The sequence below is a fragment of the Strix aluco genome, chromosome 4 (genome assembly GCF_031877795.1).
Source record: "Strix aluco isolate bStrAlu1 chromosome 4, bStrAlu1.hap1, whole genome shotgun sequence".
Lineage (NCBI taxonomy): Eukaryota > Metazoa > Chordata > Aves > Strigiformes > Strigidae > Strix > Strix aluco.
Genome location: NC_133934.1, coordinates 93,441,732 through 93,454,371, shown reverse-complemented (window position 1 = coordinate 93,454,371; position 12,640 = coordinate 93,441,732). Strand labels below are relative to the sequence as shown.

At 44.1% G+C, this 12,640-nt stretch overlaps 1 protein-coding gene across 5 annotated transcripts in view; it reads left to right on the top strand.

Moving 5' to 3' along the window:
* SMOC1 (SPARC related modular calcium binding 1) overlaps window positions 1–12,640 on the top strand; it is a 133,617-nt gene that overhangs the window by 98,175 nt on the left and 22,802 nt on the right. For all 5 annotated transcript variants that reach the window (XM_074824334.1, XM_074824336.1, XM_074824335.1 and 2 more), the window contains exons 8-9: window positions 8,838–9,030; window positions 9,915–9,997. In XM_074824334.1, coding sequence (XP_074680435.1) covers window positions 8,838–9,030; window positions 9,915–9,997 — 276 coding nt within the window. The remainder of the gene's footprint in view (window positions 1–8,837; window positions 9,031–9,914; window positions 9,998–12,640) is intronic.

Below are 12,640 nucleotides of genomic sequence, written 5' to 3'. Positions count from 1 at the left end.
CATCACACTATAAACCTGTCTCTCTTCTCCCCTTTTACTCACCAGCAGTAGCATAAAAAAAGAATGTTACTGTAGTTAGGAAGACCAGTCTGAAATACTTTTTACCTGCCTGTGACAGTTTTCAAAAGCTTTCTATTTCATGTCCTATAATTATACACTTACAATACTGTAAAAATAGTTGCTCGTATACTCCAGCCAGCAGAGGTAGGCAAGTTCTCCAACAATTGCTGTTCTAGTTGTTCCAAGCACTATTAAAAACAGGTGTGGAAGTGAAAATAGTTTCCCAATAATGTTAAGGCTCCAGTGGAAACACCTATGGCTTCTCATTTTATTGAATAGCATTCCTCAGTGTGGAAAGAGTGCAGTGAGAAGGGAGTATAGGGAAAATGAATGAATGTGTTCAGAGACAGGTGGCTTATCTCAGAGCTAGGTATGCCACAAGCTAACAGTGCTTAGAAACTATGTGAAATGGAAAAGAGGAGTTAGGGAAGAAAAAAACGCAGACTCCAGGTAGCTTCCTCTCATAATTGCAAGAGCAGTGTCTAAGGTTGAAAGCTTTTCTACTGCTGAAAGCTTTTCTACTGCTGAGGAACTATCCTGATGTAAAGAACTGTGAGGGCTGCATTTTGGTGCCAAACTTTGTCTGCTCAGACCGCGGAAACCGTTGCTGTGTAAAGGTACTGCACAGCTACAGCTGTCATACAGACTATGGAAGCCAGGTGCATTAGGAAGATTAGACCTCAGAATCAGAAAACTTAAACCAGCTCAAATATCTTCAAGATTTTAGGCTGTGTTTGCAAAGAGGTTGCCTCAGTCATCCAGTATCTGCTGGAGCTTCTCAGTCCGTGTGAGGAGAGTAGAAAAGACCTAAAGCGGTTGCATAGTTTTCTTCCTCCTTGTTTTAACTCAGGGTCATATCCAGTTAACAGCAGCTCTGACATGTGTAACCTGTTCCTAATTCAGTGACAGGGATCCCACTGCCTCTTCCTATGAGTGAACAGTTAATCACCAGGGCTTCTTTGTATCAAACCTAAATCTCCTTTCTCCAAGTAAGCTGACTGCTACTTGAACTACCCATGGGGAAGAAAAAAAAAATCTCCAACCATCTCTTTTTATATAACAGCTTTTATGTCTCAGAAGACTAAATGTCATCCCTAGACTAAACAAATGGAATTCTTTCAGCCTTTTCTCATAGATCAAGTTTCCTAGCCTTCTGCCTGTTCCCTTTGCTCTCTCCTGCACTCTTGCCAAATGGTCCACCTCTCCTTCAAAGCACAGTGCCCAGAGCTGGACACAGGGCTGATTTAAAGGCTCACCAGTCCTCAGTGACAGTTTCTTATGTGAGGCTGCTGTCACTACATCCCACAGCTAGATTCACCTGTTTTGATTTTTTTGTTGTTGTTTGCAATGTCATGAAGTTGCAGACTTTTCTGTGGTCTACCTAAGCTCCTGACCATTTTTTTCCAAGTCTTGCTGTCTCGCCAATAATTTCCTCTCTATGCACTGAGTTTCTCCTTGCTGGTGGTTATGGTTTGTACCTGTAAGTTGTGATCACAGTGATTTAAAACCATTTATCAAGATTACTTTGAATTCTTTCCTGAATTTCAGTCTGTAAACTGGATGCTATATTCCACTAGCCAAATTGGTACTTTAATTTGATACAAGACAAGTCTCATGTCAGCTTTCAATACTGTTTCACAGAGAACTTTTGAGACCTCTCCTCTTGGAGCATGTTTTTCTTAATCTACAGTATTAGGCAACTATCTCATAGTAATTGTATGTAGTCTACATTTCTCTCATTTACTTATAAGAATGGTACAACTTATACTCTAATGAACCAGAATTAAATCAGAGCTCCATCTAATGCATTGTGTATGAACATGCAAATATTTGCATTTTTTTGCCAGGATGAGGTACTGTAGCCATAAAAAAAGTATCGTTCTCTTTCTGCCATCCTTCAGCTAGTCTGCCTACAACTCTAGGAAGACTAGGACTGTGTGACTGACTGCTTGAGAGATGGGGTGGTTAGAATTGCAGGTCCAGGTAGCTTTCAACTGACAGGTTTCAAGATGTGCAGGCATGGAGCTTTATTTCTGTGTGGTTTGGAAACCCTGTGGAGCAGATTCCTTTCCTAGCTGGGCAGCACCCAATGCCCACAGGTTCTACAAAGTGAGCACAAGTTGTGCATCAAAAAGTCCCTTGGCAAGTTCACTGTAATCCCTGGGACAGCTCTTCCTTCAGTCATTCCTCCTTATTTCAAGCTAGGGTGTAGATATTGAATAGACTTCTCATCACGTAAGACTGTCAGGAGTGCAGTGTGGCTTTATCGCTTTCAGCAGAAGAAAAATAGCAGGGGAAGGATGTGTTCCTGGATAGCTGAAGTTTAATGAGCCCCTTGGAACAATGCATTTTTTAAAAATTATAAGCCACCTGTTAAACCTTTGTATTGTACTTGTTCAGCACTGGAACATGTAGTAACCTCTGTTTCCTCTGTAGCCTACACTTTGGGAAATGAAATTGAGTGAGTACTAAGGTAAAGCAAGGACTGCTCAACTGGTACAGTGTGGAAGCACCTGCGAGGTTTGTTTTTCTCTTTACCTTTATGTTAGCCAGAATGCCCTGGAAGGACCACAGTCCCAGACAGAACAGGGTGGAGCAGGTAGCAGTACCGATGACTAACAGAGGTGCAGAGAGATTTATGCTATGCCCATGAGCTGTATTTGCTCAGCTGTTATCGTGCTCCTAGTAAACACAGAAGGGGTTGTTTCCCTCCACCCTCAGCCCTCCGCAGGGGGACAGGCAGCTACTGCCTATTCACCACGTTGCTTTGCTAGTCCTGCCAGCCCTTGTGTGTTTCCATACCCAAGGCTTTTCAAATTTTCTTTTTCCTCTGAGGTAGAAGGGATGCAGGTTTGGGATGCTGATTAAACTGTGCTGAACTTTCTCTGTGGAATGAGGCTGGGCTTTCTGCCCACAACTTTCCTAGGCTCCGAACTGGGATGAGGCACCTGTTCTCTCAGAGTGGACCTGGGTCCTGTTCGCATTAGAGCTCCCTTATGCAACATAAAAGCACCTTTAAGCTGGTGTATGTACTATGATAACATAACCATTTCAAGGCTCCTCTTCCCTGCCAGAGCAGTGTAAAGACAGGCTAAATAAAAATGAGAAATCAATCCTGTTTGAATTAAGCTTCCCTGGGAGACAGGCAAACACTTTCTCTCACTGAGAGGAAAACTGAGGCACAAAGACACTTAGTCCTCACTTTTGGGTTGGCACAGGATGTCAGTAGGAACTTGGCACTAGATATTCATACTGCTGCCTTTCGTTCTGTGCTTCACTAGTTCCTCATGGAGGGAAAAGCTGGGAGTTGAACAAAAAAAATTTAGGAGAGGCATGCGTTTGATTTTTTTGAAATGGTATTTTAAAGTCAGGTCCCTGTTGCGGCATTAACAATGGGGATTGGTCAAGAATCCTTCAGTAAAAGACCTTTTCCTCCCCTTGTGATGAATGCTTGTTCATTAAAACTGAAGCTTTTTGTGGGAACTCCATGGGAAAAGTTTCCCCAGTCCAGACAGAATTTCTGGTCAAAAGAAATGAGAGAGGGAAAGAGAAGGAAATCTGCCCTGCCTGGCATAGCCTGTAGCTCTGGGGTTAGGCTATTCACATAGGTTCATTGGAACTGGACAGAAGCACAGAGGGATATTAGACTCTCTCTTTTGCCTAGTTTGGAAGGAGGACTCCTGTCTCAAGGGTGTAGGGATCTCTCCAAGGTGTTTGGTTTTGGTGTTACAGTCTCCCTCTTTTAATAAGGAAAAAATTGGGTCAGAAAGGCAATATTAAAAAAATAATCTGCTGTGGTTGGATGGCAGATCTTCCTTATGTCCCACCCTAATCATCCACAGCATCCTCGCAGCCCCAGTGACTGATGCTTGGTGCTTTGGCTCTGATAGCAATGAGAGTTTCTGTGTGTCAGGAGAGCAGCTGGGGAAGGCTGCCTCATCCCCAGAGCGGTGCGTTGGCTGCATCTAGCCCTGCAAGCTGAGCATGAGAACTGTTAAGCACAAGCCTTTGGTTAGATGCTGCTAGACATTCTCTCTTCTCAGCTTTGTAAGGTAAACAAACACCCCATCTCTTTAATAACCATCTATTTTATTAGACAGTCAGATGAGTTCCTTACCTCATCCATCATTTTTATTTTTATTGTGCAGGCACTGGGTGTACGTTTGAATGTGTGTACTTAAGAGACCGGGAATGAGAGACCTTTTTATGAATCTGACCATGTATTTCTCAAAAGGCCATTACTAGGGGAATATTGTTGCATAAATAATGTACAACTGCAGATTTCCTAGCCCTGTTTTCCTGCAATAGTTCATGGCTTCAGAGACACTACTTTAAAAAATGTTTTAGGGAGTGTTAGAAGCAGTCAAGAGTAAGAAGGAACAAGCAGTTAGCATTTTAGAGCTGAGCAGTTAAGGTAAAACGGATATTTCTGCCAGTGATTCTCTCCTTTTGAGTGTGCATGCATTCCCTATCTTTTTTTCCTGTCATTGGATTTGTTGTAATCTAGATTTGCTGTCTCCCAAAGGTTTCGCTCCCCAGCAACAGCAAGTTGGCAAGTGTTACTCAGCTTCTTTGCTGATGGTTGTCTTAAGTCAAAGCAGAGATGACAGAAAACAGGGGAATGTGACAGTGCCTTTAAAAAAAACGGGGGGTGTTGGTCCTGGGAAGACTGTTTCTGTCCAACTGATTGGTGTCTTAAATGTTCTTCTCTCTCTAAATGTTTAATATAGGGAAAGAGGGAAATCCTTTTTTATCTTTCTGCGCCTGCAGCCCCCATTAACTCAAACAGGGAATAGGCTTTTAAGTACCCTGCACATATAATAAATATATGCTTCTTTGTAAGATGGCAGCTTAATTTCATAGCTGGCATTAAACCTTCTAGCTTGGCGATAGGCTTTCACTGTCCTCCATAAACATGGCCTTGGCAACAACAGCAAAGTTTCCAGAAAGCAGTCTGACTGGAACAGGCTGACTTCAGTGTCCTGGAACTGGGATAGCATTTGATGGTCCCCTCATTACCCATGAGACTGTCTTTCAGGGTGACAGTGTATGCAGTTCATGCCAAGTCCCATACTAGGGAAGCTGGTGGTATGGATTTCCCAGCTGATTTTGCTGGCTGTTGAAATACACCCCAACTGTTAATATTCATGTTTATTTTTTAAGGGAATTAAGTGCTGTTAGAGTGGTAGCCTGGAGGAAAGACCCTCTCTGGGGGCTAGTGCTAGTTAATATTTTTTCTGCTTAGTAGACAGATGTCACTGAAGGAACTTTCCACAGGGGTGTTGTCAGAACCTCCATTTAATGTCAACGTGTTTGCTATTCTGATCCCCTCTAGCTCAGGGAAGGTATGGTGGATCTGGAAAGGGTTCAGAGAAAAAACTGGGTCAGCTGGAACTCTTCAGCATGTAGAAGAGGTGAGTAGGAATCTGTAAAGCAGTGAGGGGCAGGGAGGGAGACTGCAAACTGTTCACTGTTTCATCTTCTAGAAGAACTAGGGTCAGCAAACAAAACTAGTTGGAGCCAGGTTTAGATCAAACCAAAGGATGTGCTGTCTTCCACATGCAACATGTAGTCAAACCACAGAACTAGCTGTAGGATGTCATAGTCAATAAAAGTTTATGAGGGGAGACATAGCAAACTGGTGGAAGGGAAAAACCATTGCTACTCACTAAGTACAAAATCTGTGTCTGTCTCTGCAAGTTTCTGGTCCACATCTGGTTGAGACATGAAATACATGGGGGAAAGAAGTATATGCTTGTTCTGTCCTCTTCTCCTCTAAGCTCCTGCTTTTGGCCATGGCTGGAGGTGAAACAGACAAGTTAGGCTTTGGGTTTGCCCCAGTATGTCTGGTTTATGTTCTTCAGGATGTAGTGGAATAGATGAGACTTTCGTAGTGACTACTTCTAGATGTATGTTAGAAATGAAAAAAATCTGATCTCCTTGCTATTTCAGTTGTACTGCTATCATTGCTAATGACAGGCCACTGACCCACATGCAATCATCAGATGGCAGATTTTACATCATTACATCTATTTGATGTCAACTGAACAAAACCTGTTAGATTTGTTTCACTCAGCCTTTAAACACCCTTCAAACAGGAAGGACTACTAATTAGTTCTATATTCTGGTAGTAAATGCTGTGACTATTCAGTTCCCACAGATTTTTGGTAATATGTGCAGAGAATTTTTTGCCATTTTCTATGGCATATTACAAACGTGTGGGTGAATATGTACATTTATTCTGTCTAACTTGCATACCTAACTGCAAATGTATGTCAAATAACATACTCCTTAAAATACATTTGTTCTTTCTTTTTTTTTTCAATAAAAGTAGCATTTTTTTTTATATGACACGCACAAAAAACCACTTTTTTTTTTTTAGAGTAATTTTTAGTGCTAGTTTTGAAAGACTCAAAGGAATTGAGAGGTCTTGGTTTGGCTTTGTACACTCAGGAAGCTTTGAGTATTTAGACAGAAAAATTCCTGGAATGTAGTTCTCTTCAGCACAATTTTTTTCTTTTGCTTATTATATAAAATGATGATAGGGATTTCTGCCCCTGTTTTTGCTTCCCCAAGCTGCATGAATGATCCTCCTCACCTGAGGGCCAAGGTGTGAATTGCTGTCGGCAGACTGTGGGTAAGCGGGCCCCTTGTGATGTAAGTGGTTTGTTAAGGAGCCTGCAGGCCTCTCACTCAATGACTTCTCTGTCCACGTACAGCTTGGGAACAGTCATGGGGCCTTTTTTTCAGATATGAAATCTGTCAGCAAAGTGAAGTCAGCTTAAATATCAGCTGAGGCTTGAGCTCCCTTTCAGTTTTTGTTGACTTTATCCCCTCCTGCTCCTTCCTGATCAAGTTTCTCTCTGCTTGAGTCAGACTTGCCGACACTTAAAGGTTTTTACTCTGTGCTTCGGTTGTGTGGATTTGTGTGTGGCAAAATTCAGGTGCCCTTCACATTCCCAGCCTTGACAGTGATTTGAAATGCTGGAGAGGGAGACCATTCTGGGCCTCTGAGACTCTTTAGTTGCTACAGTTCAATTAGAAACCAGTAGAAGTGCCTCTGGTACTCAAAGCATGCTGTACTTAGGTGACGCTGTGCAAACCTGCTGGAGTTTTTTGTGTTGTACCTGCTGCTACCAAGCTGAGGAATTCAAGTTGTGAATCAGCACCCCTTCCATTCCCCAAATATGGAACAAAAATTACTCTCTGCACTAGAATTTATCACCAAAATTGTAAGACATAACTGATGGGGTACAGACAGGCAGGCAACATACATGGAAACAGTGAGCATGTGTTAGTTGTGTGCTGAGCCTGTCCCGGGGGCAGGATGCTGAGGTCATGCCATGTCTACTGGCTGACCATGCAAACATCTGCAGGTTTGGGATGAAACTGTGGTGTCATTGCCTGTCAGTGTTGAAGCATTTTATGTCCTGAAAGCTTGAGGGGATTCTTGGCTGTGGCAAGGAATTTCAGATGTTGTGGCTTATTTATAAAAAGAAAAGAAAAAGCACAGTAAACTGCAAGGGAGAGGGAAGCTAGGGAAGGAAAGAATAACTATTCCTGCTTCTGTTTTTTGTCACTCTCTTAAGGATAAAAGTCAGGAGTTACATTGTTGTCTCTTTTTACCCTAGACTTAGACATGTTTTAAATCCTATGATCAGCTGCCTTGACTGCTTTCTGCCCTTCATGCATACTTCTTTTCTTTCTGTGATACCTTCAGTGGTTTCTAAAGTTGAAATAATTTTCCTGCTCCTCAAAGGGCCAGAGTGTTTGAAGACATGTAATGGGGAACTTCTGGCGGTTGAGCCAAATAGGTCTTAACATCCCATGGGTACTCTGTTCATCTCTTCCTGTTTTTGTGGCTGGTCCATATAAGAGGCAGCAGCCTGGCACCTCTCCATGCATCCATCACTCCTCTGCAGGTGGTAGTTGTAGAGACAGCATTAGGGCCAAAGGTGCCAGGCTGGCTGCAGAAGCCACTTCTGGGCTTCTTTCTGTTCTTTGGTCTGTGCCATCTGTGTACTCTGTTCTCTGGTTGATGATGTCTTTGGAAATAAACTTTTCTGTGTAATAAGCTATTAAGTGACAGGGTTCTACCTACCCCTCAGTAGGAAGCAACGTTGGGTGCCCTCTGTTTTCCAGGTGAGGGCAATGGTGAAGTCTGCTGGAGAGGTGATGGCAGCGTGGGTAGAATGGGATATTCTGTTCTGTTCCTGGCTGAGGTGTGTGCAGGTGCTCTCTGCACTGGATAAAAAGATGTTAAAACATAACGTTCTTTTCCTCTTGGGATTGTGTTGGAGAGATGCTATTGAGAGGGAAAAGTGTGTTGTAGTCTGGAGAAAAAGATAGTGGGACAGGGCAGGGTGTTTGCTTCCTTTGTTTAACTGGAAAATACAAGTCACAATTTAGGATCCCTCAGTATGCGAAAACATCATCTGGGAAATGATTACGCCGTGGCTGCAGTTAATAGTGACTTATTGTTATCTGATAGCTCTGTTCCAAAACCCAGGCGAACAGGAACAGCTTTTCCCGCTGTCCCTGGCTTGCTGGGCACTTGGAAGTCAATGTCTATAATCCATAATCTTGTGTCACAGCTAAACGTAGGAGGGAGCTCTCGATCCTGAGTCCCTAGGGATGTAGACATTTGGTGTTTGCTGAGAAGGAAATGCACAAAGGTCTCCTGATATGAAGGATACCCGTAGCCTGCTGAGCTGAGGAAGGTGATCTTGATTTGACTTTTTTTCTCCTCCCCCTCCAACCTCCCTCCCGTCTTCCAGACAAAGTTCACTCCTGTGACCAGGAAAGGCAGAGCGCCCTGGAGGAGGCCAGGCAGAACCCCCGCGAGGGTATCGTCATCCCTGAGTGTGCTCCCGGAGGGCTCTACAAACCAGTGCAATGCCACCAGTCGACTGGGTACTGCTGGTGTGTTCTGGTGGACACGGGACGCCCCCTGCCTGGTACTTCCACTCGGTAAGAGCTATAGGCCTGGTGAGATGCCTGCCTGGAGAAGATGAAATATAAAAAAATACTGTTGCTATGTTAGATAAGTTTCTACTTCTAGAGCAGTCAGCTCTGTACTTCCTTCCTTAGAGCTAGGAGTGCCATACGTGATGTTCCCTATTGAATGTTACTATGCAGCTCCCTCTCTGTAGGAGTTGGTGTGTAGTAACTACTGCCCTTACTTTCCTCTGTGTTAAGTATTCATGCAAAGCAGACTATTTTTGACTTGCAGCTTTTGGGTAGTAGCCGGAACCAGGGCTTTGCTCAAGAGTACAGATCAGGAGCATGAGCAGTGAAAAGACAAGTGGCTTTGTTGCATTATCCTCTGCTTTATACTTCCATGCCGCAGCCACTTGGATCCTGACCAGTACAGATTTAGAAGACTGCTTGGTTGTGAGTTGACAGATTTTAAGCCAGTGATAGATTTTTCTTTAAGTTACTCTGTCTCTTAAAACTACTAGGGGAAATCTTTTCTCACTTGGGGTTTGGAAAAAATTGTGGGTCTGGCAATTATAAAAACAGGCCAGTAGGAGTTGGGTCCTGAACTCTGCTAGATACAGTGATTCTGCAGAGCATGAACGGCTTTGGGGAAAAGCTCAGCCTGTGCCCACAAGAGTTGGAAGAGGCCCTTGTGCTGTTTGTGAGTCTGGGTTGGTAGCTGGTACTGGACTTCAGAGTATGCTCTTCCTTCTCTCTCCATTTCTGCTGCTGTTCTGATGCTTGAGAATAATAGTTCTTCTGCAGGTTTATTGGTTTCCCCTGCAGTAAGCAGATAAGACACAACTCCTTAGCAACCATCTGATGACACTAAAGCTGTATCACACAGTTGAGCATCTGCTGTTCTCCTTTTTCAGCTATGAGACCCCTGTGTGTGAAAGCGATGCCAGATCGAAGAGCACAGAGATTGATGATCCATTCAAGGACAGAGAACTTCCAGGTCAGAGAGGAACAAGATCCTGTCTCTGCCTTCTTCCCTTGTCTCACCTTGGGACTCTTTAAGAGACCAAGAATATTGTTGAGGAGATGGGGGATTTCCCTCACCATGCATGTTTTACCATGGGTTTTATTCTGTGTAATTTTGGATCACCTCCAGTTTCAGCAGTGAATTGGAAAAAGCTGGGAGTGTCCTGGGGGACGGTTTATTGCTGTCTGCCCTTTGAAAACATGTCTGGGATCAGAATTTTCAGGAAAGAAACCTGGATGCCTGGAGGTCCCCTGGGGGAAGAACGGGCTCAGCATTGAAATTCTTCTTCAAAACCTGGCCAGGACAGGATCCTTTCCATTTAGCAGGGCTTTTCAGCAGCTTGGTGCCCTCCAACCAATGAAAGAGGACACACCTGGCAATTGTCAGGGGACCAATTGGCTCCCTGACACTGCATGGACCAGGCAGGTCATATTCCTGGTGCACTAAGGTCCCTTAAATAATGCTGGCTCCTCACTTAGCTGTACTTTATCCCTTATTTTCTGCCTGGGACCCACTTTATCTCCCATTGCTGCTTGTTTTATATTCTGCTTTTCCCTCTTAACAGAGTGACAAGCCATAATTTACTGTTTGCCTACCTTATTTCTACTAGGAAGATATGCTGGGCACAGGTGTGCAGCTCTTAAAAATGCTGTCCTATCTGCCTGTGCCCTGTTTTTCCTTCCTGCCGCCTTTTGAAGGAGCAGAGTGAGGCACCCTCACTGACAGCCATTGCTCTCCTGGATGGGGGCTGACTGCTTGAAAACAGAAGCTACAGTGGGTCCCTCTCCACTATGAAGGATTGGTAGAGACCGAGAACTCTGCAGAAAGAGCTGGTAGCTCTGGATCCATTTAATTTTCTCCTGGCTGTTTCTAGGACTAGCATAAACTGAGTTGTCCCTGAGCAGGTTAGCAAAGGAAATGAGATTTGTTCCAGATATGCCTTCTGTGTCTCCTAATTCTCCTCCTGCTGGGTCCTGACCTCGGGCCCCGTAGCTTTCTGCTTAGCGACTCTGCCCTCAGCAGGACTCTCTTCTATGCAGCTCCTCATTTTCACAAGTCATGTAGAAATTTCCTATCTGCCTCCCTCTTAGATTCGAATTGACAGTGGCCAATTGGTTCAAGTATTACTTTGGGGGCTAGGGTGAGGGAAACCAGCTAAATGATTGCATTAAGGCTCATTTCCTTAGGAAATCATGCTAAAATAGAATAACCTTACTTCCTTTCTTCCCCATCCCCTTCTCCCCTTGCTTTACTGCCTCTCTCTGCACTTGTCCCTGGCCTCCCCAGAACTCCTCTGTGAAAATCCTTTGCTCTTGGGCTTTTTCTTTGAGACTATCTTTCTGATCTCTCAGGGAAGACAGAATGATTTTGTTTCCTTTCTCCCTCCCTTTCTGCACTGCAGCTGGACGAGGGGACAGGAACTGCTTGACACAGAAGAGGACACGTGATGCTCTGTAGCTTAGTGGTCTGGTCTCAGCATCAGACTCCAGGAGAGTTCCCCTCTCAGCTCAAGCTACTTTTCTGTGCCTGAGTAAACTTTCAGCTCTGTGCTTGGCTGCATTGGCTGGCATGATGGTTCCTGTCACTGAAAATATCCTTGTCTGTGGAGAAACTAGGAGATGGAGGATCTGATCCTGGTTTGTCTGCCTGAGAGATGCTGTGCTGCATGATCTTTTGATGCAAACTTGAGGTTTGTTTGATTAGCTGCTCTTGTATGCAAAAATTCACTGGTGAACCAGAACTGCAGGGAGTGAGAGAGGATATTTCTCTTCACCTTTTTCTGCTCATTTCTTAGCAGAACTGAATATTAAGAAAAACTCCTGCTTTAATTTGAGACCGATCATTCCATTTGCACTCAATTCTGCAAAGGGGACCCCATACCTTATTCCTTTTCTAGAGGTTTGCCCATTCTTCAGACTCTTACTGCTGCAGGCAGTGTGCTCCTTGGCCAGTGTGAAGAGACTCTGCAGAGGCCAAGGTGGGGGAGACATAAGTCCACATCCTTGCATACCTACACATACCCTCTTCACAAACTCTGCCATGGCTGTGGCCAGAAGAAAGAAAGAAGGAAGGAAAATGTTGCTTGCACATAGCAAATGGCAAGCTGCTAATTCCTGCAGACGGTGAGATGCTGAGGCCCCAGGGAGATGACTTCTAGCAAATGGTTTTTCAACCTTCTCATTACTGCAACAAAAAGCTCCTTTAAGTGAGTGGTCTACTCTGGCTGCCATAGCAGCTTACCCATTACAATGCTGACATTTTCTGGACCATGTGCCAAACAAGTGCTGAAGGGTGTGCGTGTGTGTAATGCACATAATATGGAGACAGGCAAGGGACTGTTGGTTAGCTATTGCAGAGAACTGAGCCTGTAATACTGCAAAGGAGGGAGTTTTGTCAGATCAATTTGCAAGCTGCTTTCAGCTGTCAAGGGATTACAGTAAGTTTCTGGTGCTCTGTTTGGGGTGCACGTGCTTCTCTGCTTGTCCGAGAAAAGCAAAAAGTGTTGATACTGCTGTGTGTTGCTGAGGGAGGCTGTTTTCTGATGTCTGTTGCCTTAATCAGCTGATTAATTGGTAGTGCATGGTGGTTTGGGAAAGAGAAGAGGTAAGGGATGTG